At 32.2% G+C, this 25,394-nt stretch overlaps 4 protein-coding genes across 16 annotated transcripts; 2 read left to right on the forward strand and 2 right to left on the reverse strand.

Moving 5' to 3' along the window:
• Nucleotides 1-1,028: 1,028 nt before the first annotated feature.
• LOC122626965 (dnaJ homolog subfamily A member 1) lies at nt 1,029-6,641 on the reverse strand. 5 transcript variants are annotated; one of them, XM_043807613.1, is made up of 6 exons: nt 6,493-6,633; nt 5,976-6,111; nt 4,349-4,545; nt 3,916-4,213; nt 3,496-3,835; nt 1,029-3,404 (listed from the first exon to the last, which is right to left on the reverse strand). In XM_043807613.1, the coding sequence occupies exons 3-6, from the start codon at nt 4,478-4,480 to the stop codon at nt 2,975-2,977; spliced, it is 1,200 nt and encodes a 399-aa protein (XP_043663548.1). In that variant the 5' UTR covers nt 4,481-4,545; nt 5,976-6,111; nt 6,493-6,633; the 3' UTR covers nt 1,029-2,974. The 5 variants fall into 5 exon arrangements, with proteins under 5 accessions (XP_043663548.1, XP_043663545.1, XP_043663547.1 ...); XM_043807610.1 differs by lacking the exon at nt 5,976-6,111 and having other exon boundaries at nt 6,493-6,641; XM_043807612.1 differs by lacking the exon at nt 5,976-6,111 and having other exon boundaries at nt 4,349-4,542; nt 6,493-6,630.
• Nucleotides 6,642-6,672: 31 nt separating this feature from the next.
• On the forward strand, nt 6,673-9,267 carry LOC122626964 (probable dolichyl pyrophosphate Glc1Man9GlcNAc2 alpha-1,3-glucosyltransferase). Of its 6 annotated transcripts, none has more exons than XM_043807604.1 (8): nt 6,673-6,827; nt 7,087-7,241; nt 7,417-7,689; nt 7,764-7,932; nt 7,993-8,202; nt 8,272-8,511; nt 8,609-8,754; nt 8,828-9,267. In XM_043807604.1, the coding sequence occupies exons 2-8, from the start codon at nt 7,096-7,098 to the stop codon at nt 9,225-9,227; spliced, it is 1,584 nt and encodes a 527-aa protein (XP_043663539.1). In that variant the 5' UTR covers nt 6,673-6,827; nt 7,087-7,095; the 3' UTR covers nt 9,228-9,267. The 6 variants fall into 6 exon arrangements, with proteins under 6 accessions (XP_043663539.1, XP_043663543.1, XP_043663538.1 ...); XM_043807608.1 differs by having other exon boundaries at nt 7,087-7,237; XM_043807603.1 differs by lacking the exon at nt 6,673-6,827 and adding an exon at nt 6,875-7,014.
• A 1,354-nt stretch (nt 9,268-10,621) lies between these two features.
• Nucleotides 10,622-12,673, reverse strand: LOC122637484 (piggyBac transposable element-derived protein 4-like). Its single transcript, XM_043829634.1, has one exon. It carries the CDS (start codon nt 12,277-12,279, stop codon nt 10,666-10,668), a length of 1,614 nt encoding a protein of 537 aa, XP_043685569.1. The 5' UTR covers nt 12,280-12,673; the 3' UTR covers nt 10,622-10,665.
• Nucleotides 12,651-21,280, forward strand: LOC122637483 (dedicator of cytokinesis protein 7). Of its 4 annotated transcripts, none has more exons than XM_043829629.1 (20): nt 12,651-12,789; nt 13,294-13,471; nt 13,549-13,727; nt 13,784-13,925; nt 13,995-14,198; nt 14,286-14,477; nt 14,544-14,768; nt 14,859-15,136; nt 15,234-15,549; nt 15,644-15,949; nt 16,024-16,229; nt 16,304-18,067; nt 18,156-18,283; nt 18,378-18,640; nt 18,720-18,979; nt 19,054-19,488; nt 19,588-19,940; nt 20,018-20,220; nt 20,313-20,632; nt 20,734-21,280. In XM_043829629.1, exons 1-20 carry the CDS (start codon nt 12,764-12,766, stop codon nt 20,786-20,788), a joined length of 6,033 nt encoding a protein of 2,010 aa, XP_043685564.1. In that variant the 5' UTR covers nt 12,651-12,763; the 3' UTR covers nt 20,789-21,280. The 4 variants fall into 4 exon arrangements, with proteins under 4 accessions (XP_043685564.1, XP_043685568.1, XP_043685566.1 ...); XM_043829633.1 differs by having other exon boundaries at nt 12,759-12,868; XM_043829631.1 differs by lacking the exon at nt 12,651-12,789 and adding an exon at nt 12,814-12,914.
• The last annotated feature ends 4,114 nt before the right edge of the window (nt 21,281-25,394 follow it).

The raw sequence follows: 25,394 nt of genomic DNA on the forward strand, positions 1-25,394 counted from the left end.
TCCTCCTCCTCCTCTTCTTCTTCCTCCTCCTCCTCCTCCTCCTCCTCCTCTTCCTCCTCCTCCTCGTCTTTCTTCTCCTCCTTCACTTCCACCACCGGCACTGCGAACCACCACCACCACCAATACCACCCGGTTCCACCACCGCCACTATTTTACCACCACTACCACCGCGAGCGCGCTACCACGAGAGCCTCGGGTTAACTTAACTAACCCTCTTCTTCCACGGATTCGAGAACACCTGCGCGGCTATAGCAGCAGCAGCACTCCTCGATTTTACTTCCTACCCTCTTCTACCTTATTTCTATCTTACTTCTCGATCGCGTGCTTGCGTGTTTCTCTCCCTTTCCTCTTTTTTCTCTTTTTTATATCTTTCCCTCTCACGTTGTTACGTTGCCATTTTATGTTTCTTCCTTCTACTTCGATCCGGTCACGATACATAGGATATATCTACACACTTGTATATATATTTCATACATATACATACATATACATATATGTGTGTGTGTATATATATATAGATAGATAGATAGTATATATAGATATCACAGTCGGTATGGAATCGTCCTTGACGCTTGTTCGTTGTCGACCCACCCTCCTTATCACTTTTCACCAAGGGACGCGCTCTCGGAGCAGGACGACGATCGTGATTCCATTCCGCGGATGCTATACGTACGCTGTTTTCGCGTAACTGATATTGAAAAAATATGGCTCCCTCCGCATACCCAGAAACCTTTGCGGCATCTCGGCGGCTGCCTCTTGGCGGCCGCTTGCTCCAATCTTACGATACATCGTAAAAACGTTGACCCGCGATCGCGTCGCCATCTATCCTCCTCTTCGTACATCTTCGAACTATTATTTCGTCTCAATACCACGTGACGTGTACCGCTAAAATTCGAACGCGAATTAACGTTATTGTACGATCGAAAGTCACGTACTTCGGTGAAATTTCTTTTTCTCGTATACGATTCGCTTGAAACGTCTTGAAGGTTTAAGGAAATTAGGTGAAGAATGTAGCAAACGCAAACGAATTCGTTACTTATTATACGTTATGCTTCGTCCAATTTATTCAGATGCCTCAAAAAATGACTAATCACCAATTTGTCTATAATAAATAAGGTTACAAGAAATATGCGACTATTCATTTGCAAATCTTTATAGTTATAGCTTACTGTAGTATACGACCGTGAAGTGATAAATACTTTTGCGTGTCATAAATTTACGCGAATGTATTTAAGTTGTATTTCAACGCTTGTGGTACGAATGCTTGCTTCATGGATTATGCTAATTGTGAAGAAGACATTGCATACTGCAAAAATTGCTGCGCGATCGGACGAAAATAGTCGACCAATTTTTTTTTACCATTCTTTTTTTTTTTTTTCTTTCGTTCGACATCGATGTTACGATACAATAATCGAAAGAGAACAATTTTTCTGCAACTTTATTTCTCCTCGTAATAAAATCGGTGACACAAAGCGCGCACGTCCATTTTTAAATTATACAAATAAGTTAGTCATTTCCGCACATTTCTCTCTCTTTCTCTCTCTCTCTCAAGTTATGTTTATAAACTTAATAGACGCGAATAAAAAATTTAGAGAATCACAATACGATACATCAATCAAGGAGTCAAAAATATTGACACGCCTTTTAAAACCAATTGTATTTTAATATCCATCGAAAAGAAACAGATACTTTAGGTCTTCTGCGTCTAAGTATTGATTATTCTTATAAATATACGATATTAGAAATAATGTCACGAAATTACACAAATAAAAAGTTTTGCAATACGCGCATTTGTCCACACATACAGGAACGTGATTCATTGCTGCCTCTTTCTCTTTCCCCCCGCAAGTTTTTATTTTCTTTCCTTCTTAGATTACGAGCTTTCTCAGAGACGCATAAATTGAAATACTATTTATATGGAATAATGTCCCATTATTATTACTGTAAGCTGTTTTCTGTGATTTTTTGGCATCACATCTCAATATATTATCGCATCTAGCGATAAACTTTGCTATGACGACACTTTATTATTTCGTACCGAGACAGACATAATTACAAACAGATCAGACTCATGAATCGTGAATAATTAATGATAATAAACGAACAGCACGGATTTTACATGTTTCAATACAAATCATTTATATGATTTATAACAGGGATGGACAACGATCCGCGGATCGCATGCGGCTTTAAGTCCTACTTGCCAGTTCCGGTAAGATGGAAGAAGCCGATCCCCACTATTTAACAATTACCATCGTACCCTGTAAGCTGCACAATTTTTGTTTTTAAGTATGAAGTGGTTAATTAATTCAAATAGTGAGGAGAGGAACCGATTGATCAATGACGAGGACTGTATGACCCGTGGTGGAAAAATTGCCCATCCCTGATTAATATCATCATGTGATCGTAACGTTATTATGTTTACCGATATCTAAATGAGAGCCACTAAACGTCTGATTGCAGAAAAAAGATTCAGAGATTATTTCGGAAGTTGGATGTTACAACACTTTGCGACGAGTTACATATTGATTTATGACTAATTTAATGCAATGTTATATTAAATCATTACTGTTTACTTTCTTTTATCGTTCCATTTAGTGATAAGTATACTTCATTAGCGATTACCTACAGTAAGCATTACTACCGGATTCGAGTTAGCATTGTTTTCGAAAATGTACAATGCCTTGATATTTATTGTATGACGGATAAATAAAACATTGAATGTATCTCGATGACACGCCCATGTTAGTCCATGATTTGTTGTTTTATAAACGTTGTTCTTTTACGGCCGTGCGCATATTCAAATATCGATTATATTTTAATTCTTTTTCACTGCGGTCGAAGGATACTCTCATTCTTAATATCCGTCGTATATTCTTTTTCATTTTATTATGTATGACTCAGAATCGAACGAATGGGACAATAGTTAGAAATGAGAAAGTGGCCATGTTTATTAAGATCTGAGTAACTAAGTTTAGTGCGTGGCACATTGGACCCGTGATGGACCTCCCTGATCTTCCTCATACGCTGGTCGTTGGTCTCTCCGCCTGTGTTCCTGTTCAGGGTCCAAATCGGTAAGGAGAACCTCCTCGGCTCCATCCGGAATTAAAACTTCCTCCCTCATAGGTAAACATTGTTCGAGAGTTGGAATTACAGTTGGATTAATAGATTTAGGAAAATTCACAACAAATTGAATGATAAGTTTGCCGTGCGTGAATGGATCTTTGTGAATTGGCATACCCTCGTTTACGACACACTTAACGTCACCATGCTTCGTTACCGTACCAGGAAGAGAAGTGATGACCAAATCTCTACCATCCAAGGTACGAATAATTTTTTGGAAACCACAAAGTGCTTCCACTAGTTCTAAATGCATTCGCATTACTAAATCATTTCGCGATCGTCTAAAATTTGGAAAATTAGCAAAATTAAACGTAGAATTAATCGAAAGATTCGTGTGGAATGTTAAAATCAAAATTATGACCAATTACTTACTTGAATACATCATGTTCTTTTTCTTCCAAAAGAATAACGATATCGCCCGCTTCTAGTTCCGGCTCTTGGTCTCCTTCGCCACTGAAAACTATTTTTTGTCCATCCATCATACCTGGGTCAACGTGTACCTCCAAAATTTTCCTGTCTCTCATTGTTTTTCTTCCCACACATTGCTTACAACGATCACGCGGATTGATGCGCTCACCCTGACCTTTACACTCGGAGCACATCGTTTGCATATGTTGTAACATTCCTGGGCCTAACTGTTGTATCTGTACCTGCATGCCACTTCCATGGCATGATGTGCATTGTTCTACAGAACCTTTTTTCCCACCGATACCTAAGCATAAAATACAAGAACGTTAAAGAACATAACTTTAATCAAATAAATGTAACGTACCATCACTTTAATCAATTTACCTTCACATTTATCACAAATGACATTTTTTTGTAATGCTAATTTGCGAACAGTTCCATTATAAAGCTCTTCCAACGATACAGAGAGCTGATGTATGACATCTTGGCCTTTTCGTTCCCTCCTTCTACCACCTCTACCACCGAAAGCTCCACCGAAGAACATATCAAAGATATCCATAGGAGAAGAGAAGCCATTTCCTCCCATTCCACCTTCTTTCAAGGCTTGTTCACCACCTTGATCATAAATGCGTTTCTTTTCTGGGTTTGATAAAACCTCATAGGCTTGAGAGATTTGTTTGAACTGAAATACGATTGAAGGTTATTCCTTTTAACACGGACATAAAATATTCTATGGAAATTTAATAAGATTCAAGTAATTTTCCAAAAAAAAAAAAAAAAAAAAAAAAAAGTCAAGTATAAAGAAATAGATAATAACCCTTTCGCCTTCATTAGGATTTTTATCAGGATGATACTTGAGCGCAAGTTTTCTGTACGCTTTCTTTAGATCTTCTGGTGAACAATCGGGCTTCACACCCAAGACATCATAAAAGGTAGTTTCCTTTACCATTTTGATCGAATAAAGTTCTTCGATATAATTATCAATAAGCGTGAAGTATTACACAACTGTTCCTGCTAGAAAACAATAATATAATAATTTAATAAGATTCAAACGTTTATTAAATATATATCATGTTTATTAGATGTACTTCTCTCGCAAAAATTCTACTAGGAAATTATAACGATTATCAAACATTAATTCAGCCATTTATGAATCAATTTAATAATCATTTAACAAAAATAGTTAATTCTTTACTTGCGTCCAACTTCAAAAGATAATTTGTACGATGAACAGATTCAATAAATTACCAACGTGAATTAATAAAAAATCAGTATATCTCTCAAAAAATTAAAATGTACAGCAGAGAATATGTAAGAACTCTAACACGACGACCTTGGACATAGAATCTTATAAACTCATACAATAGTTAAATAACGATCACTTTGAGCGGCATTCAAGGAAATCCTTGAAACTTACTGTATCAACTTGTAAGATTTTTATAAAAATAAATCAAACAGGTTTCAAAATTCTAACCTTGAGCTTTGCTCGAGAAAAAATAAATAAAATAAATAAATAAATAAATAAATAAATAAATTAAGATTTCAATGTATAAAGATGATTAAACGAACAGGAATGAATACACTTGATCCTTGATAAACAAACAATTCGAAATCAAGGAGAGCTACTTCGAAATATACAATAAACGAAGTATATTTAATCTGTTCGCGTAATTACTAGGCTTCGCAATCCGATAAAGTAGAGAAAAAGTGAAACAGCACGATAAGTTGACGTCGTTACGATGACGACACGTCAGAATGGACGGCAACAAAGTGTGTTTGATAGAAATAAACGTGGGGGGAAAAAAGAAAAGAAAAGAAAAGAACCACTAATGTACGATTTTCCTACCAATAGAAATATCTAGCAACTACACGCTGTCCATGTGGACGATCCAACAAATCTGATTTCAAAATGGCGACCGAGGAAAGCTAGCGTGCTAAAATAATATAACGAACGCGAAATAGATAATTAAAATGTGCATCACTAAATGCGCAGTAATGAATATATTTAAATATTAATAATAGAAACAAAGAGAGATTTTACGTTTTCCAGAACCTTCTTTTTCCTCCAACGCTTTTCATAGACCAGCCAACGAACGATGTGAAGGAAGCAGCGCTTCGATACGAATGAGTGAGAGAGAGTGAGAAACAGGGTGAGGGCAAGAGGAAAAGAGAGAGGGAGAGAAGGAAGGGGAAGGAAGAGGGAGAGGTAAGGAGAGGGGAAAGGGAAGAGGGAGAGAAAAAGAGAGACAAAGAAACACACAGGCGCGTTATAAGTTTATATCACTAGATAAAAGAGGAAAAAAAAAGAAAAAGAAATTGATGCGAATTTAAGGTTAAATTATTCGATTATAGATTAAAACATTTTGTATCGTCCGACGAAAATAACGATTCCTATGAAGAGACACGCAGGCGCGCATGCGATCAGTCATATGCACGAACCTTACCGACGATTCGCAAATTCGTTCGATACTGATTTGACGTAGAGACTCTCGCAAGAATATCCACCATTTTTCGATGAACTCGCAGGACGCTAAAAGGCACGCTCGACCATGGGAATTCTATCAAACTTGGCTTGAAAATCTATGAAAATTTTTATATTTATGTTTCATCGTTTTCTAAGGCATTATTTTTGTTATATATTGTATTTAGAAAACTATCACGCGATATTCGTATGATCAATTATATTTTTTCTATATTCTATCTCTCTCTCTCTCTCTATCTCTCTCTCTCCCTCTTTCCCGTAGTACTAGTTCGAGAACCATTACGAAGCAATTTCGCGAGGCGAAAGACGATGTATATTCGCAAAGAAAAATCTCGACTATTCGATCTATTTCCTATTCTTTTCCATGAGAATGTTTCTTCGAAGGAGAAAAATATATGTTTATCCTGATCGATAGCGTGAATTCGTAGACTGAAAATATATTTATCCTATACAAGGATACCGTTGTATTCTTTTCTTACCTGTGTCAGCAGAAAAGTCGTTCGTGGAAGCGTACTCGCAGTGCAACACGTCCTCTCCGACTGTGCAATAGATTTAAAGAAACTGTGGTAACGCGTAGCTCTCCCACCAATATTACCGTTCGGAACCGTTCTCGAAACTTCCCAGAAGAGTAATGAACGTTGCTAGCCGAAAGCCAATCAACGTCGTTTAACAGAATCATGAGCGCCAAGAAGAAGCGGGCGGTCTTTCACGAAACTATTTCTAAGATAATATTTTCCCTATCGATAATGTAGTTTCAAGATCATATGGAAAATAATTAAATCGATTAAACGAGATTCTTATTAAAAATTCAACGGTACTTATTGTTTTTTAATAATGTAATAATTAATTTATTATTTTTTATATTCATTTATTAATTTGTATATTTTGAAATCAATACATTTGCGATAATATTATATAGATACTAATCATGTGTCTATACCGGTCGATATTATAGGTGTACAATAATACTGGCTTTAACGTCACTATATGTAATTCTTGGGGTATATATTATAAACACAACATATATTTACCGCTATTGCTTCTTATCGTTAAAAAAATAAAGATATTTACAGGTTCACAAGATGACTGGTACTAAAACTGATAGTATTTTTAATTCGAAAGAAGTGAACAAAAAAGAACAATTTAATGGAAAATGGAATATGGATAAAGTACTCTTACGTACATTTGCTTTAATAACATGTATCAAGGCGTTATTAATTCCTTGTTAGTAGGTAGTTTTGTAAAAATTATTTAAACGACTGATTTATTTTACTCTTTTATTATGCTAGTAATTATAATTGATTCACTTATATATTATTATTGATATATATCTACTTTATCTATGATATATATATATATATGTTTACTTTATCACAAACTCTTATGATTTAATTCATTTTCAGTTATTCTACTGATTTTGAAGTACACCGTAATTGGTTGGCTATAACATATAGTTTACCTATTAAGGAATGGTATATTAATGCCAAATCTCAATGGACATTAGACTATCCACCGTTTTTTGCATGGTTTGAATATGCTCTTAGTCAGGTAGCCTGTTTATTTGATAAAGAAATGCTCAAAATCGATAATTTGAACTATGCTTCACCTACCACTATCTATTTCCAAAGAACTACAGTTATACTTAGTGATATTATGTTTGCTTATGGCATAAGAGAGTAGGTATACTATATATTAAATTTTCAAGTAGTTAACCCAAACATAAGTAATAAATGATATAATATTGTTATAGATTAGGGGAAGTATTTTATAAATCTTATAACAGTTACTGCATTTTTATATTTCTATCATTATGCAATATAGGATTACTGATTGTGGACCATATACATTTTCAATATAATGGATTTCTATTAGGCTTCTTATTATTGTCAATTGCTAAAGTTTCAAAAACTTGGAATCAGGTAAATTATAAATGGCATTATGTTAATAGTAGATTAATTATTAATGATAACAACTTGTAGGTATCTATGTTGCAAGGAGCTGCTTGTTTTGCTATATTATTAAATCTTAAACATATTTATTTATATGTAGCACCAGCATATATAGTTTGGCTACTAAAATCATATTGTATAAACAATGGTCAATTTTTTAAAAGGATTTTTATATTAGCAACAATAATTGCCACTATTTTGATACTCTCATTTGGACCATTTATAAATCAATTACCACAAGTAAGAATAATGTTATCTCTACACACAAAGGTTTATTTGATATATTTAAAAATTAATATTTTAATATAGATTATCTCTCGACTATTCCCTTTTAAAAGAGGTTTAGTTCATGCATATTGGGCAGCGAATGGATGGGCTTTGTATATTACCACAGATAAGATATTATCTATAATTTGGAAATATTTAGGATGGATAAAAATAGTTAAATCTGCTGTAATGACTGGAGGTTTAGTACAAGAAGAAATATTTATTGTTTTACCAACACCTAGACCCATTATTACATTTATACTCACATTTGTAGGAATGCTTGTAAGTTTAGATTTAATATTTCTACAAAACGAAATATTCATAATTCAAAATAAAAGTTTGTTTAATAACGAAATGTATTTATAATATAATCTTTCAGCCTGCTTTGTATATTTTATTATGCAAAAAATCTGCAATTACTTCAAAACATTTTGTTCGATGCTTGGTCCTTTGTGCTTTAACATCTTTTATATTTGGCTGGCACGTACATGAAAAAGCTATTTTGACTGCAATTGTACCATTATGGTAAAAAAATATTTTTGCTGCAATTACAAGTAAAATTAAAATAAGTAATTAAAAATTGATGTTTCTGTTGCAGTGTTCTTGCCACGGTGGATATTAACGATGCTCGCATTTACATAATCCTAAGTAGTGCAGGATACACTTCACTTTTACCTTTGCTTTATCCAGATAATTTAACCCCCTTGAAATTATTATTATTAATATTACATATATTTTCAACCAATTTAATATTACAATATCAATTTAAAAAACCTCTTTTGTATTTACATGAACTTTTGTATATAAAACTTCTCCCACTGATAGCTGTTTATGAGTCAGTACTACATAAACATTTTTTTAGTGATAATCTACCATTTTTACCCTTAGCTCTTATTTCCATTTATTGTGCGATAGGTATAATTTATTCCTGGTTTCTTTCCTATTATTATTTGTTATGTGATAATGATAACAAAAAAAGAAGAACAAAAAAAGAATAAGAAAAAAAATCACGAAATAACAATCCATAAAAAACTTGTTGTAATAAATTGAATAAAATTAATATTTTATTCCATATTTTATATAATTTTAAATAATTATATATATATATTATATATATTTATATATCTTTCCTTTCCTTTTAATAGAAAAAAAATTTTAATAAAATATTTTTATACACACATATAAAATATAGATAAATAATTATATATATATATGTGTGTGTGTATCATGTAGATATATGTATATATGTGTATATATATATATGTATGGAATGTATGAGATTGCCAAATATGTTAACAGATGTCGCATAACAGTACAAAGTTTCTCACAAACGATTAATCCTACGATAATAGGTTAAAGAGCATTTATCTGATGGAATTTTTAGGAGGGTAGATGCACGGTGTTCACCGTGCAGTGATACGCAACCCAGACGCAACCCATTCGAAAATATGCTTGGGGAGAACACAAGGTTTTCCTTGTTGTTCTTTTTCGTGCGTATTTTTTAAGCTGGTTCCTTACATCTGTTCGTCCAGCTTTTAAAAAATAATCGAACGATGTTTGCTCTACCCTCTTATTTTTAAACGAAATGAAAACATAAATAGTTCTTAAGTTTTTCTATTTACAGGGAAAATCTACAAATGCAGTGCTGCATACACTGCCACCTTAATATACGGAAACAGTAATTCGAAGTTAATTTTTATTTATCCAAAAAAGTCTGTTTCGATTTTAATACAGTCGTACAATTAAGATTATTTTTCTGAAGAAATTATTAAATGATCCGAGAAAAAAAGTAAATTTTTTTCAGTATAAAATCGGATATTAATCATAATTAATGTATTATAGATAAAAATCTGGCCAGATATTTATATATTAAAAAAGGAAGGGTCTTCGAACTCAATAAAGTTTAAGAACCACTGATCTATGAGAAAATGAAAGAAATTTTTAATGTATTATAAATACATTTGGAATCATTCCACCATATATTATTATTATTATTAACCTTTTCACGTTCCAAATGTTGGTGTATGTATATATATTATAATATATATACGGTTTCTTAGTAGAGTTGAAATAGAGAAACAAAAGCGTTAATATATATATATATATATAATATATATATACATAGTCGAAAAATTAGCAGTATGAATAACGTGTGAAGAAACATCGTAAGCGTTTCGTACATCAGCGTTGATCTATCAGCAAATGCGTTCCATCCACAGAAGAAAATATTTCACAAGTCATTGAGCTTTCCGTTTTTATACTTCATTGAGCAACTAATGATATCATCGACACATGATATAAAATCTTAAAATTTGTATAACACGCAATTATTAAAATTTACAACCAATTTGTTATTCTAATAATATTAAGAAAGTATAATAAAATGCATTGGTAAATGATGTAATATTTTTATTTATAAAAATCTTAAAAAAGAGATTAAATGGACATATTACGATGAACTGTATTAAAGCACGGCAAACAATAGTAAGGATTGCTAGTACAATTTCCGCAGTATGTTGTTACTTTTTTTGTACGATTTTTTGCAAATTCTCGACCAAATTTCTTCACATTTTCTTCATAACATTTTTTACACCGTCGTCTAGTTTGCCGTGCGTTTCCATTTTTGCTTTGTATTTCGTGATGCCTTCTAACATTAAGTTGTGTTCTGGATGAAGATGTATTAATATCATTTAAATGTGCTGTCAATTGTGTAACCAATTTTTGTCGGAATTCCAAGATTGATATACGGTTGTTTATTACATTATTATGTATTATCCAAGCATTTATTACCGAGGTATTAAACAAAAGTTCAAAGGCCAATCTTTTATACCATTTTTGGCCTTTTCTCAGTGGACTGAGATATGATGTCATGTGATCGGATAAATCAACGTACGATTTACTAATATTATAATCTACAATAATTTTTGGTTTAATACAACTACTCCTTCGGCCAGTTACTGTAACCATTTCTACAGAATGTTTAGTTGAAAGCACGAGTACATCTCGTTTATCTTTCCATTTCAAAATAGTTATTCCATTTTTATGTTCTCTAGCAATGATTTCACCTCGTTGTAGTTTTTTTGACAATATATCTTTTGGAATGCCACGACGATTAACTTGAAGAATTCCAATCAAATGCGTATCAACGGAAAGTAATTTTTCAGCTAATGCAACACTTGTATACCTTTTATCTGTACATAATGTATGTCCAAGATTAATTATATTTTGACAGAGAGACATTACAACGCTCGTAGGTGTTGTTTCTTCTGTATTTGTAGATTTCCCTGTATATACTTGGAAAGAAGTAGTATATCCAGATGTGCTACATAATTTAAATAACTTTATATATCTTCTAAGTACAGTCCGTCCACGGAACGGAATAATAGATTCATCAATACAAACAGTTTCACTAGGATTATAATATTCTTTAAAACTTTTATTTAACGTATCAATCAGTGTTTGTAATTTATACAATAGGTTATTCGGATTACTAATTTGCCGATTGTCTGCAAAGTGGAGCATTCTCAGTAATATTTCGAATCGATTGCGAGACATCACAGTACGTGGAAAACTTTGAGCAAATAAAATATCTTTTGTCCAATAAAGTTGTATAGTTGGAAGTTTCACTAATCCCATCCACATAATTAAACCAAAAAGTTGCTTAATCTCATGTATATTAGTAGGAATCCATTTACTCAATCGTTCAGATTGATTTTTTTCTATCATTTGGTTCGCATAAAGATTAGTTTGATTTACAATCATCTGGATTATTTCTTCATTGAAAAATAACGAATAGAAGTCTATTGGTGACCTACATTCTAAAACTTTAGTATTTGATATATTGATACCAGCTATGCCGGAAAAAGTTTTCAGATTGGGTTGATTACCAATTGGATTAAACCATATTTGGTTGCTATTATTGCAATCTGCATACCATTCGTTTTCATGTTCACTCTCAGTTTCATCATCAGATATGACTCTACAACGTTTGATTGTAGATGATCTGTATATTTCATTTGATGAATCACTCAAAACTTCTTCAGATGACATATGTATTTTTGACAATGAGAATAATTTTATAGAATAATGGTATAATACGTGTACAAAAAATCTGACTGCTATATAGTTCAACAAGTAATATTCAATAATTGCGACAAAAAACAAAATGATACGGTATAAATGCTCGTTACACGATTTTTCTTCTGATTATGCTGTAGCGGTCAACGATGGGGAACAGGCAAATAAATATATTACACATCATATTTTTGTGCAATTTAATAGTATAATTCGATTGAGTATTTTATTATTCTTTTTAATACAAATAAATAATATCATCTAAGTGACATGAGCCGTCAAAATACGCATAGCGGTGAAAGTGTTAATATTGACCTTCCCATCTGTTTTTAGTGAATTGTCGGTAACATAGGATGTGATACGTAAGGGATAAGTATTAAGCAGTATTAAGTCTAGGTTATATCTTGTCCATGACAAAACCCTTCTAAAAAATCGAGCCCTTGTGCTTTGTGATTCAAGGATGGAAGGAGATGTAGGTGTAGACATGTAGGTGATAGCAAAATGTAACTATGTATTTGTCAATGATAGTAGTATGAATAGTAATTGAATAGAAGTTATCTGTCAAGTATGTTCTTTTAACGTGGGTGTTTCAAAATAGCAGGAAAAATTGTGTATACATTTTTTTATTAAAAATTAACATAATTCATTCTCAATGAATAAAAATTAATCTAAGTAATAATTTTATCTTTGTAAAATATATTACTTGTTTTCTTAATCTAATCATAAATTTCGAAGAAAATAAATATTTAAAAATTAATGTTTTTTCTTATTTCGATTAATTTAATTTATATAAAGAGTGTATAATTTTATTTTATATATATATATATATATATATATATATATATATATATATATATATATGAAATATTTAATTTATATAAAAAATACTTAATTTATGTAAAATTATATTTTATTGATTTAGTCATTAATCAGACTAAAGAATTTTATTATTCTTGGTTATTAACTTAAACCATTTATCAATTATTATAGAATTTCATCAAAAGAGTGCTTCACAAAGACATTTATAATGTCTTCAGTTCAACGAGCTTTTGCTCATAAATTGAGCAAACAACATGCAGCAGATGTAAGACGACAAATTGCTACCTCCACCTCGTACTCACGAGATTTATCAAAAAGTGGTAGTAGTATTTCAGGTTTTTCTTCCACTGTAAGTTCTCTTTAATTTTAATTATATCATAAGACGTTTTTTAAGATTTAACTAAGAATTGTTTTTTTAATTTAAAGATGTCTTTATGCGAAGTATTGGAACCACTAGATTATGAAGAATTTCTTGTACAACATCAATCAGTTTTGGACAGAGATCCATTACGACCGATATTAGATTTTCCTCTTGGAGATGTAGAACTTAGAATTGTCAAACGAAAAATTCGAACGGAAGAACCAATAGTGCCATATGAATCATTGTAAGTATTTAAGATAACTTTTGTAGTAATAAAAAATTATATGACTTAAATTACAGGGATACAGTATCACCTTATGTTAGAAGATGTATTGAAAGTTTTACTTCAGATTGGATTATGGTACACAGAAAATACAAAGGAAGAGTATCCCCTATTGCTAGAGATAGATTACTTCAAGATACACCTAGACAGGATTTTGAGGTAATTTAATACAAACGTAATTTTTATTAACATAAACATTTTAAGATAAGAATTTGTTGTGTTGAGTAGGTAGATCAAGAAGATACAAACGGTTCTGGATCACCGAATGAAGAAGAAGATTTATCAAATTGTGGAGATACACCAAGAGGTTCTTGGGCAAGTTTGGATTTAAGACATTCACAACATGATCCACTTCTTCCAAGTTTATTGGATAGAGTTTGTCCAGAAACAATTGATCAAATGAATGAACAGAAACGTTCAGAGGATAGACAAGTTAGTAATAAAATTAAAAAAAAATATATATAATAATAATATTATTAAATAATATATTGAAAAATATTGAAATGAGATTAATTTTAGGAAGCTTTATTTCCATTATATGCTCTTCCAACTTCTCCTGATGATGAATGGCAAGAAATTAATGCTGCACCCGAACCATCTGATCCTTTTTCTCATAAAATTCTTGTAAAATGTCTTCAATTAAAATTAGAGTTAGAAGTTGAACCAATATTTGCTAGTCTTGCATTATACGATGCTAGAGAGAAGAAGAAGGTAAATATTACATATATTTTAATATTTAGATATTAAAGAGTAATATAATTTTATGATATATTTTAGGTGTCAGAAAATTTCTATGTAGATATGAATTCAGAAGGTTTAAAAAGAATGCTTGGAGGACATATAGTTTATAGTGATGCTAGTACGTTAGCTAGAAGTTGTGTTATGAGTATTAGCAAACCAAGCCCAGATTTGTTTTTGGTTGTCAGACTTGAAAAAGTATTACAAGGTGATATTTCAGAATGTGCAGAACCATATTTACGCGAGGATAAAAACAAGGAAAAAGTAATTTTATTTGTAATGTAAATTCTATAAAAAATGAATTTACGTTTAAGTTCATAATTTTCAAAAATATTTAACAAATTATATACATAGGTGAAAGCAGCCGCTGTAGCAGCATGCGAACGATTGGGTCGTTACAGGATGCCCTTTGCATGGACTGCGATTCATTTATCTGGAGTTATAGGTGGTGGTGGTGGTGATACAGATAGCACTGGTAGTGCAGGCTCATTAGACAGAAAATCAGGTGGTTTAGAACAATGGCGAAAAAAAGTAGAAACTCCAACTCGACGTGGTTCTTTAGAAAGACGCAGTTCTGATAAAAGAAGGAGTTGGTCACCTGACGATTTTGCTAATTGTCTTGATACTTTTAGGTACATTGTAAAAATCATTTTTTACAAAAAGTATTTTTTTTTTTGTTAATATACATAACATAAAAATAATTAAAACTTTTATTTTGATTCATTCTAGACCTATTACATTAACAGTTTCAAGCTTTTTCAAACAAGAAAGTGAACGACTTAGAGACGAAGATTTATATAAACTTCTAGTCGAATTACGACGGCCAGGTTCTAATCTAAAACGATTAAAATGTATACCAGGCATTTTAAAATTAGATCTTAGTCCCAGACCCGAGGAATTACCTAGATGTCTTGATCCTGATCTTAGAAGATTGATACCATATCCAGATGAAAAAAGTCGGCCTGTTAAAGAAATACTTGAATTTCCTAGCGAAGTTATTTCGCCAGATTTAACATACCGTAATCTACTCTACGTTTATCCAAAGGTTTGGAATATGAGTTGATATTCAAGAAATAATTCGAATAAAGACAAATATTAAATTATGTGAATTATATATTATATTTTATTTATGTACGTAGGAGGTAAACTTCAGTTCTAGAACAGGTTCGGCACGAAATATAACTGTTCGTATTCAACTTATGGGTGGTGAACAAGAAGCAGATGCATTAACAGCTATATTTGGAAGATCTTCTTGTCCTGAAATGACACACGAATGTTTCACATCTGTTTCCTACCACAATAAAAATCCAAATTTTTATGATGAAATAAAGATCAGGCTTCCAGCTGATTTAGGTGCTAAACATCATTTGTTGTTTACTTTTTATCATATTAGTTGTCAGAAGAAAGCTGAACAACCGAATGTTGAAACGGCCGTAGCTTATACGGTAAATTTGATTCATTAGATGAACAGTAAAAGAGAATTAAATAAAATATACACAGAAAACAATATTTATTTTAGTGGCTACCACTTTTAAGAGATGGACATCTTCAATCTGGTGAATTCAGCTTGCCTGCGATGTTAGATCCACCTCCAGCGAATTATTCTTATATTGCTCCTGATGTTCTATTACCAGGAACTAGATGGGTGGATGCTCATAGAGGAGTTTTTACAGTTATATTAGAACCAGTGTCCAGTGTACATCCACAAGATAAATATATCGATAGGTAATATTTACGATCCTTAAACTGAAATATATTCAATCCTATGAATAGAATAATTTTATAAAAATTCATTACAGATTTTTATCACTTTGTGGTTTCTTGGAAACTGGTCAAGTACCACCACGTATTGGAGAGGCAGGAATGGAATCTGAGTTAAAGTCAGCTCTTATGGAATTAGCACGAGCATCTCCTTCTGCCTTGGTTCGCTCATTGCCGCAATTGTTAGATCAATTAATCGCGCTTTTAGTGCGACCACCTACGTTACCATCTCAGTCATTAAATGTAGCAGCTACTATTTTCGAAGCTCTAGGTCTTTTAGTTCGCAATATAACGAATTTACCGGATGGTCAAGTGGATGCACACGGAAGACATGCATTATTAGCTACATACATAGCATACCAATGTTCATTACCTTCAACATCTCAAACCCCAGGGGTCATGAGAGCTCAAAGCAATCCTGATTTGCCTGTGGAGGATTTAGAAATGGAAGTTCATTCTCGAGGATTAGATAGAACTGCATCAATGAGACAAGAATCTCCATCGATAAACAGTCAACCATCTAGAAGATTACTGCACGAAGAAATAGCGTTACATTGGGTAGTTTCTACGGGACAGGCACGAGAATTAGCAATAACTCATTCTTGGTTTTTCTTAGAATTAATAGTGCGTTCTATGGTTGTAACATTGTCGGAATTGGGTATATTGGAAGCACCAAGAAAATCAAGGTTTTCACCACAATTTTGTGACGATATAGCAACGCTTGCTGCGGCTCTAACATCAGAAGTTATTTCTCGTTGTGGAAAAGAAAATCGCGTAGCGTCGAACTTAGTTTCGAGCCTTGGCAATTTTCTGTCTGATTTATTATCGGTCATGGATAGAGGATTTGTGTTATCTCTCGTTCGTGCCACATGCTGTTCTCTATCAGATGCGTCTATGCATATTCCTGACTCTGCTGCTCTTTTTGCATTGAAACTTGATCTTGTAAGAACAGTATGTTCGCACGAACATTACGTAGCTCTGAATCTTCCATTTGGTACCGGATATACATCAGGATCCGCTCCAGCATCTCCTAGTCCATCCACTGGTAGTTCTGGAAGTTTGATATCTACTCTTGTTCCCGGAGATCGAGCTAGATTCTCTGAATTGAGTCAAGAATTTCGACAACAGCATTTTCTAGTTGGATTAGTTTTATCCGACTTGGCTAACACTTTGGAAATACCAAATCCAATGTTACAAAACAAGGCCATTGGCACAATTCGCTATCTCATGGGTTGTCATGATGTCGATCCTAGATATTCTGAACCTGCAGCAAAAGCTAGAGTTGCTGCATTGTATCTTCCTCTTCTGTGCATTATTATGGATGCTTTGCCTCAATTGTATCATTGGGATTCTAAAGATAAAAGCGTCTATCCAGACGAATCTGGATCTATTACGCAATCCGTTGCATTGGCCATAGCTGGTGGAGCCTCTGCCGATACAGCAGGATCACAATGTCGTGTTTCCTTAAGTTCAGAAGCAACAAGGCATCTTCTAATGTGTGCTCTGTGGATACTTAAAGGTTTAGAGAGAAGCGCACTTGGACAGTGGTGTTCGGAATTAAGTTCTAGACGCGTTTTAAGTATATTACAAGTTCTAAATATTGCGACGGCAGCTTTTGAGTATAAAGGTAAAAAAGCTTTGAAAAGATTGCCTCCGCAAGCTGCGGCTACTAGTGACATTCGTTCAAGGTTGGAAGATGTTATACTCGGTCAGGGTAGTGCTAGAAGCGAAATGATGTTGCGCAGAAAAGAGAGAGCAAGTGGCGATAAATTGAGATGGAGAAAAGATCAAATGCCTTATAGGTAAAATTGAATTTATATATATATATATATATATACATATATTATTTTTCTATCTCATTATAAATAATATTATTAAAATATTTTAAAGATCGTGCGAACAACCGGAAGGAAGAGCAGTGGAGCAAGATGCTCACATAGAAGGTGCCTTAGCAGCTGAAGCTTCACTTGTTGTTTTAGATACTTTAGAGGCAGTTGTACAAGCAGATGGAGGAGGAGGTAAGAAATCATTTAATATTATTATTATTATAAATCGTACGTCGTTCTTATATCCCATTAGATAGTAATTATCAAATTTGTAATAAATGAATAGGTGCTGTTGTTGGAGCTGTATTGAAGGTGTTACTAAGAGCATTAGCTAGGAACCAAAGTACGTCGGTACTCCAGCATATGTTTAATACTCAACGTGCTTTAGTTTTTAAATATCATAGCGCTCTTTTTGACGAGGAAAGCGAAAGATGTGGCGATTTGTGTTTAACATTACTTACAAGGTGTAGTTCACCTTTAAGCGCTATTAGAAGTCACGCGGCAGCTAGTCTATATTTATTAATGAGACAAAATTTCGAAATTGGAAACGTACGTGTCTCGTGACATAAAACTTTTATCTTACATTCCTGAAATATTATATGAGCATAATAATTTATGTCCCTGACAGAATTTTGCACGAGTTAAAATGCAAGTTACAACGTCGTTGTCGGCTTTAGTTGGTAGAGGAAGAGCACCTAGCGAAGGAGCTCTTCGAAGAGCGTTAAAAACAGTATTGGTATATGCGGAACGTGATACAGAATTAGCCGATACAAGTTTCCCGGAGCAAGTGAAGGATTTGCTTTTTAATTTGCATATGATACTATCAGATACTGTTAAAATGAAAGAATTTCAAGAAGATCCAGAAATGCTTTTGGATTTAATGTATAGGTAAGTATTTAATATTAATCATATTATATCTTTAAAATGAATATATCGAGCATATCTTTGATCTAATGTTATAGAATTGCAAAAGGATATCAAGGATCACCAGATCTAAGATTAACTTGGCTAGCAAACATGGCACAACAACATATGGAACGAAAAAATCACACGGAAGCTGCAATGTGTCTCGTACACAGTGCAGCACTTGTTGCGGAATACCTTCATCTTTTGGAACCAGGTGGTGGTGGCAGACCAGTAGGAGCTGTTGCTTTGAGTCCAGTAACACCAAATGCTTTGGAGGAGAGTGCCGTTGGCGATGATGTTTTAGCGAGAAGAGAAGAGGGTTTGTGTTTAGGACCAGATTTTTCTGAGAGTGGTTTAGCGGGTCTTTTGGAACATGCCGCAAGTTCCTTTCAAGCTGCTGGCATGTATGAAGCTATTCCTGACGTATACAGAGTATTATTACCAATAGCTGAAGCTGCACATGATTACAAAAAACTAGCGAATATTCATGGGTAAAAGATAATGATTTAATTGATAAAATCAAAGGTATTTATTAATCAAACTGTCCTTTAAAAATAATGTTCTTTTTTTTTCTTTTTTTTATTTCATAGAAAACTTCATGAAGCTTATACACGCGTTGAACAATTAGCCGGAAAGCGCGTATTTGGCACGTATTTTAGAGTTGGATTTTATGGAGCACGATTTGGAGATCTTGCTGGTGAAGAATTTGTTTATAAAGAACCAACATTGACCAAACTTCCGGAAATATTTTCAAGATTAGAAAATTTTTATGCCGAGCGATTTGGTGCAGAAAATATAGTTATAATCAAAGATTCGAATCCTGTAGATCCTACGAAATTAGAACCTGACAAGGCATATGTTCAAATTACTTATGTCGAACCGTACTTTGAACTACACGAACTTAGACACAGGCCTACTGTTTTCCACAGAAATTTTAATATAAGTTCGTATCGATTAAAAAACGACAAGAGCATACAAACATTGTATTCATTGTTATCTAATAATTGCAATTATTTTTAGAACGTTTTGTATACGCAACGCCTTTTACACCCGGAGGTAAAGCGCATGGCGAACTCAGGGAACAATGTAAACGTAAAACAATATTAACAGTGGCAACACATTTTCCTTATTTGAAGACAAGAATTCGTGTGGTTGCTAGAAAGCAGATAGTATTAAGCCCTATTGAAGTTGCTATCGAAGATATACAAAAGAAGACGGCTGAAGTACTAAAAACGATTTATATAATAATATATATATATATATAATAATGAAAATTAGTTAATCATAAAAATATTCCAATATTTTTTTGATACAGGTCGCAGCAGCCACAGCTCAAGAACCACCAGATGCAAAAATGTTGCAAATGGTTCTTCAGGGTTGTATTGGGACAACCGTTAATCAAGGTCCTGCAGAAGTAGCGGTTGTTTTTCTTTCAGGATTACGAGAACAAAACGCACAGCCTTCGAGGTTGCAGCATAAATTACGTTTATGCTTCAAAGATTTTTCGAAAAAATGTCTTGATGCTTTACGCAGAAATAAGAATCTTATAGGTCCGGATCAACGCGATTATCAACGGGAACTAGAAAGGAATTATCAAAGATTGACCGAAAGATTGGCACCACTTATTGCGTGGAGGTAGGTATTAAGATATGCTGGAATTTTCGCAGATATTTAATCATTTGGACCTACATATGTATCTGAATTTTTAACGATTACGTTTGTATGGTACTATGTAGCGGACCGTCCTTAGGTATGCAGTCGATTGCTCCAACAGCATCATCCCATTGGTAAAAAAAGAACCTTTTATTATCTTAAATATTTACCAAAGATTTACTTTCAATTAATAGACGCTTAAGTATATAATTTGGCTACTTAATATACGCGTATATATACTTTAACATATACATACACACACACACACACACATATATAACTTTTCATTATACGATATATACAATGGTTACTTAGAGTATAGATTAAGTATACGCACGTTTTTTTTATACTTATAGAAAATAATTATACATTTATAGTATTTATACAAATTTGATACTAGATAGTTATATACTTAATAACATTTGAAAACCACACTTACGAATAAGTATTTTAGATAGGCATTTGCATATCGATTAGGATTATTTTTATGAGTATTTAAAAAATATCGCATTGTGATCCTATTATCCGTATTTTAAAATAATTTCCAAGTTTGTATATCCAATTACGTAAGATTTGTACTATCGAATTAATAACATAATCGAAATATATCGATACCAATTTTCTATTCTACTTCTTTCATCTTTTTCATTTCCGAATTATTTCGTAGCATACGTTTATACCCGATGTTTATATTCCATAACAGAAAACACGCATACTCTAACATTTTACGTCTGATGTTCTTTACAACAACGTGGAGTGTCGAAAATTGGCCAAGATTCTGTATTATTTATTCTTCATTTACAATCTCCATGAATCGACGAGAGTGGTAAGTTTTTTTTTACATTTATCCTTTTTATTTTTATCATCTGTTTTAATTTTAATTTTGTCATATATTTTATGCACTATATATTATCTTGGATTCATAAAAAAGGTTAGGAAAATTAAGGTTGAAATAATGAATTGCAAGACGTGAAAATTGTTATAGATTTAAAAAAAAAAAAAAAAAAAAAGATTCGGTAATAAATTAAGTGATTTGGAGTCATGTAACGAAACAACGAGGTAATTTGATGGTCTTGAGGTTAGATGGCTCATGGCCAAGTGGTCAACCGTAGTAGAAACAGCCGATCCCGAATCCTCGCCAAGGTAGTTAACCCATAAGATAGTTGATCACCGTGCTTTAGATTAGCCGACAGTGCAAATGACCTGATAGTGCAAGTTGTCAACTTCTTCGTTGGCTACTTGAATTACTGCGACGTTTTCTAATCAATAATTTGCACCTACTACGAATGAATATAAATCAATTAACTAGTATTTTTCGTTTAGGACACGCTACAGATATATATATATATATATATATATATATATATATATATATATGTATATGTATCTCACGTTAGACGAGTGAAATATATTAAATACGTTTTCTAATTAAATTTTTTATATATAATCGTATAAGAATATCTTTTATACGTATTTTATTTTGTTCATCATTTTTTATGATAATATTCAGTAAAATATATTATAGCTTTAGTTATCTATATATAGTATATTATAGCTGTTTTGTGTCTGTTTACGTTTTCGAGAGTCCGTAAGGAATTTTTCTGGTATAAGCTTCGGGACCATTTTATTTTATCGTTCGCGCATTATGACCTCGTAAAAAGGTCGTGTAAATATAATTTCTTCGGTGCTTTGAGAACAAACGGAGAACGATGATAAAATATAGGAGACAAAGGATTTTATTAGATAGTGAAATGTTCAGAAAAGATACGATAGCTCCAACGCAGTTGAAACACAGTTATTCCTGTAATATAGATTAAGTATCATCTTTGATATATTCAGAGTAACATTAATTTTAATCATTTTTTTTTCACTTTTGATTTTTTTATTTCTCTTTTGTCTTTCACGATATAATCATAAAAGAGAGTAATAATATTCTCTACGTTTAGGTAGATATAATACATACTTACTTACGTAGATATATTCGAGAGAGATATATAGATAAAGATATATGAACTAGTAGAAGACGAGACAGTGTGAGAAAGAGAACGTTAAGAAACAATAGCATAAGCTCTAATTAGGTTAATGCGTTGTAGATTCTCGAATATGCATTCGTGTATTCCTTCCTTACTTCTAGATGTCCCCGTCTTTTTCCTTTTTTTTCTTTTCATCCGAATATTATTTGAATTTTCTTCCTATTCCTTTTCTTTCATTCTTTTCCTCCCTCTATCTTCTCTTCATCCCCCCTCCTCTCTCTCTCTCTCCCTCTCTTTTTCTTTGTCTCTCTCTCTCCGTATTTCTTTCATTTCTTTCAAACCGTAACTCTGTTTTACTGTTACTGACGTGATCCGATTTGAAGATCTCGCTCGAAGGTACTTTTACCTTCGTTTTTATCTTACGTCTCCGCACCAAAGTATCTCATTAAAAAAATATCCGTTGTTCAATGCGACTTCTGTCTATTCTGTCTTTTCTCTTTCCCTCTTTCGTCTTATTTCGTTTCAAAAACGAATTCATGAATCGTGTAATGATAGCTATAACAAGAGATTTTTATTATTTATAATATAGAATATCAAAGAATTTTCGACGTATTTACGCAATCTCAATTTCCTATGGTTCATCGATCATCCGTGTACTTTTTCCGATCGTTCGCCTGACGAATATTTAACGATAAACGTTGCACTGTCTTTCCAAAAACGAACGATAAAGTACATTGAGATTAATGATCGAAATTTGCTTCGAGACATTATATGCAATGTATGTATATATATATATATATATATATATATATATATATATATATATATATATATATATATATATATATATATATATATATATATATATATATATATATATATACGTATATACTTTATCGATGAAAAAAGCTTAGAAATTCGAAAAAATTGTAGTCTCGTGGGTATTAAGAATATTTTTTTTCGATCAAAATATTTTTATGATCGATAAATTTATCGTTTCGCGATAATTTGCAAAAAATCTTTCGATAAGTAACTTTTTTATTTCTTTGTAAGAAAAACATCAAGGACTTTGTTATGTTAATAGAAAATCGAGCAAAGCAACACCTGTTGCATAGTATAGAATTAAATGCTTATATATATATATATATCTATATATGTGTGTGTGTGTATGTACACATATACATATATATATCTATATATACAGGAAATCTTTACTCTTTAACTTTAGATTGTTTCTGTTTAAGATTTTATCTTTAAAAAATATTATAATAATAATGCAACGTAAATATATTACAAATATCGTTTGAATAATATTAACGAATTCAATGTAACGCGTTATAGTAAGTATTGTATCACATAGATTACTCAAGATTACTTTTCTTTTTTCAACGAATGCCGTTTAGTTACGATTTCCTAGATGAATTTGAGGAGAAATGCGAGATTACTCGTAGAATAGAAACTTTTTAACGTAGAGGCTCATTTAAGAAAGTGGGAGGGAATGGGCGGAGAAGAGAAAAGAGTGGTGAAGTAAGAAGGGTAGGGTTCCTTTGCGAGTTCGCGTCTGGCAAACATGGAGACTATACGCCTCTTTCTTCTTCACTGACACAGCCACCTGCTACCGCCGTCAAATACTAACAAGCTAGACGACCAGTTTTGAAAATCCATGTATCACAAGATCTATATATCACTTTACCTTGGTCTCATATTTAAATTTTTTACAACTGCGTAACAAAGTTTTCTTCCTTTTTCCTTTTTTCTTCTTTCTTTTTATTTCATAAAAATTTATCGTAGAAGTTTTCTTTTTTTATTTTTTTTTTTTTTATATAAAGTTTCTACTCAATTTGTTTGAAACGATAATCTCGTACACTATTCATCCGATTAAACTGATGATACACTATATTTCTAAGTCATTTAATATGAAATTGATATTATAATTTATTTGCATATTTAAAAGAAGAAAAAATATTTGAAAATAGTATTTAACAATCTTTATTCGTTTAAAGTTAAAATCATAATTGAATGATAACATATAGAACTGTGAAGCGTTTAATTTCTATTATGTGGTTTGCACTCGAGATTATTTCGATTTCAAACGGGTTATAAGAGAGTTTACTTTGATATTTTTTACATTTAATTTTTCTCGAGTATTTTTCAAAAGAATATGTATGTATGTACATACATACGAAAGGATCGATAAATCACAGAGTAGAATAAAAGATATCCAACCAAAATTTTTTTTCTTTTTCATGCTGTGTCCCATAAAATTCGTACAATATAGAGGAACGCAGGAAAGAGGCTGGACGGTCTTCCCTTTTCCGTGTTTATTCTACCCACGGTTCATTTAACTCTCAAATGTGCGAGTGATTTTCTCCTCTGTCTACCATTTTCTATCTCTACCTTATCTCTATTTTACTGTATTCTTTTTTTTTATGTTCTTCCTTTCATGTGATCTTTAATTTTATAAATTAAAAATAATCAAAAAATATAATACCCTTAAGGATAAAAAAAATGATTTTTTTGCAATAACATATTTTTCGATCATGTTGTATTAGATTCTTATAAAACTATATTCAATTAAAAAAAAAAAAAAAGAAAGAAAAAAGGAATATTTGGAATAGGATATTTATTCATTTATCATTATATTCGATTTTTATTAGAAATATGTTTAATATTTAATAGTTTAGAAAGGACTTGAAAAACATTTCATTTCTAAGTAAGTATCTTAGATGCGGTTTCAATCGTAAAGGTGCACGTAGGCGTATCCAGAAAAG

Source organism: Vespula pensylvanica, chromosome 2 (genome assembly GCF_014466175.1).
Source record: "Vespula pensylvanica isolate Volc-1 chromosome 2, ASM1446617v1, whole genome shotgun sequence".
In the NCBI taxonomy this organism is placed as follows: domain Eukaryota; kingdom Metazoa; phylum Arthropoda; class Insecta; order Hymenoptera; family Vespidae; genus Vespula; species Vespula pensylvanica.

What these genes read in the sequence shown, in the direction of transcription:
- LOC122626965 (XM_043807610.1), bottom strand. Translation starts at nt 4,480, where the DNA reads ATGGTAAAGGAAACTACCTTTTATGATGTCTTGGGTGTGAAGCCCGAT. An exon ending in ATCCTAATGAAGGCGAAAGG is followed by an intron (nt 4,214 to 4,348) that starts GTTATTATCTAT and finishes ATCGTATTTCAG; the next exon opens with TTCAAACAAATCTCTCAAGC. An exon ending in AAAGAACATGATGTATTCAA is followed by an intron (nt 3,405 to 3,495) that starts GTAAGTAATTGG and finishes TCCAAATTTTAG; the next exon opens with ACGATCGCGAAATGATTTAG.
- LOC122626964 (XM_043807604.1), top strand. Translation starts at nt 7,096, where the DNA reads ATGACTGGTACTAAAACTGATAGTATTTTTAATTCGAAAGAAGTGAAC. An exon ending in GCGTTATTAATTCCTTGTTA is followed by an intron (nt 7,242 to 7,416) that starts GTAGGTAGTTTT and finishes ATTCATTTTCAG; the next exon opens with TTATTCTACTGATTTTGAAG. An exon ending in TCACATTTGTAGGAATGCTT is followed by an intron (nt 8,512 to 8,608) that starts GTAAGTTTAGAT and finishes ATAATCTTTCAG; the next exon opens with CCTGCTTTGTATATTTTATT.
- LOC122637484 (XM_043829634.1), bottom strand. Translation starts at nt 12,279, where the DNA reads ATGTCATCTGAAGAAGTTTTGAGTGATTCATCAAATGAAATATACAGA.
- LOC122637483 (XM_043829629.1), top strand. Translation starts at nt 12,764, where the DNA reads ATGGAAGGAGATGTAGGTGTAGACAT. An exon ending in TTTCAGGTTTTTCTTCCACT is followed by an intron (nt 13,472 to 13,548) that starts GTAAGTTCTCTT and finishes TTTAATTTAAAG; the next exon opens with ATGTCTTTATGCGAAGTATT. An exon ending in AACGTTCAGAGGATAGACAA is followed by an intron (nt 14,199 to 14,285) that starts GTTAGTAATAAA and finishes GATTAATTTTAG; the next exon opens with GAAGCTTTATTTCCATTATA.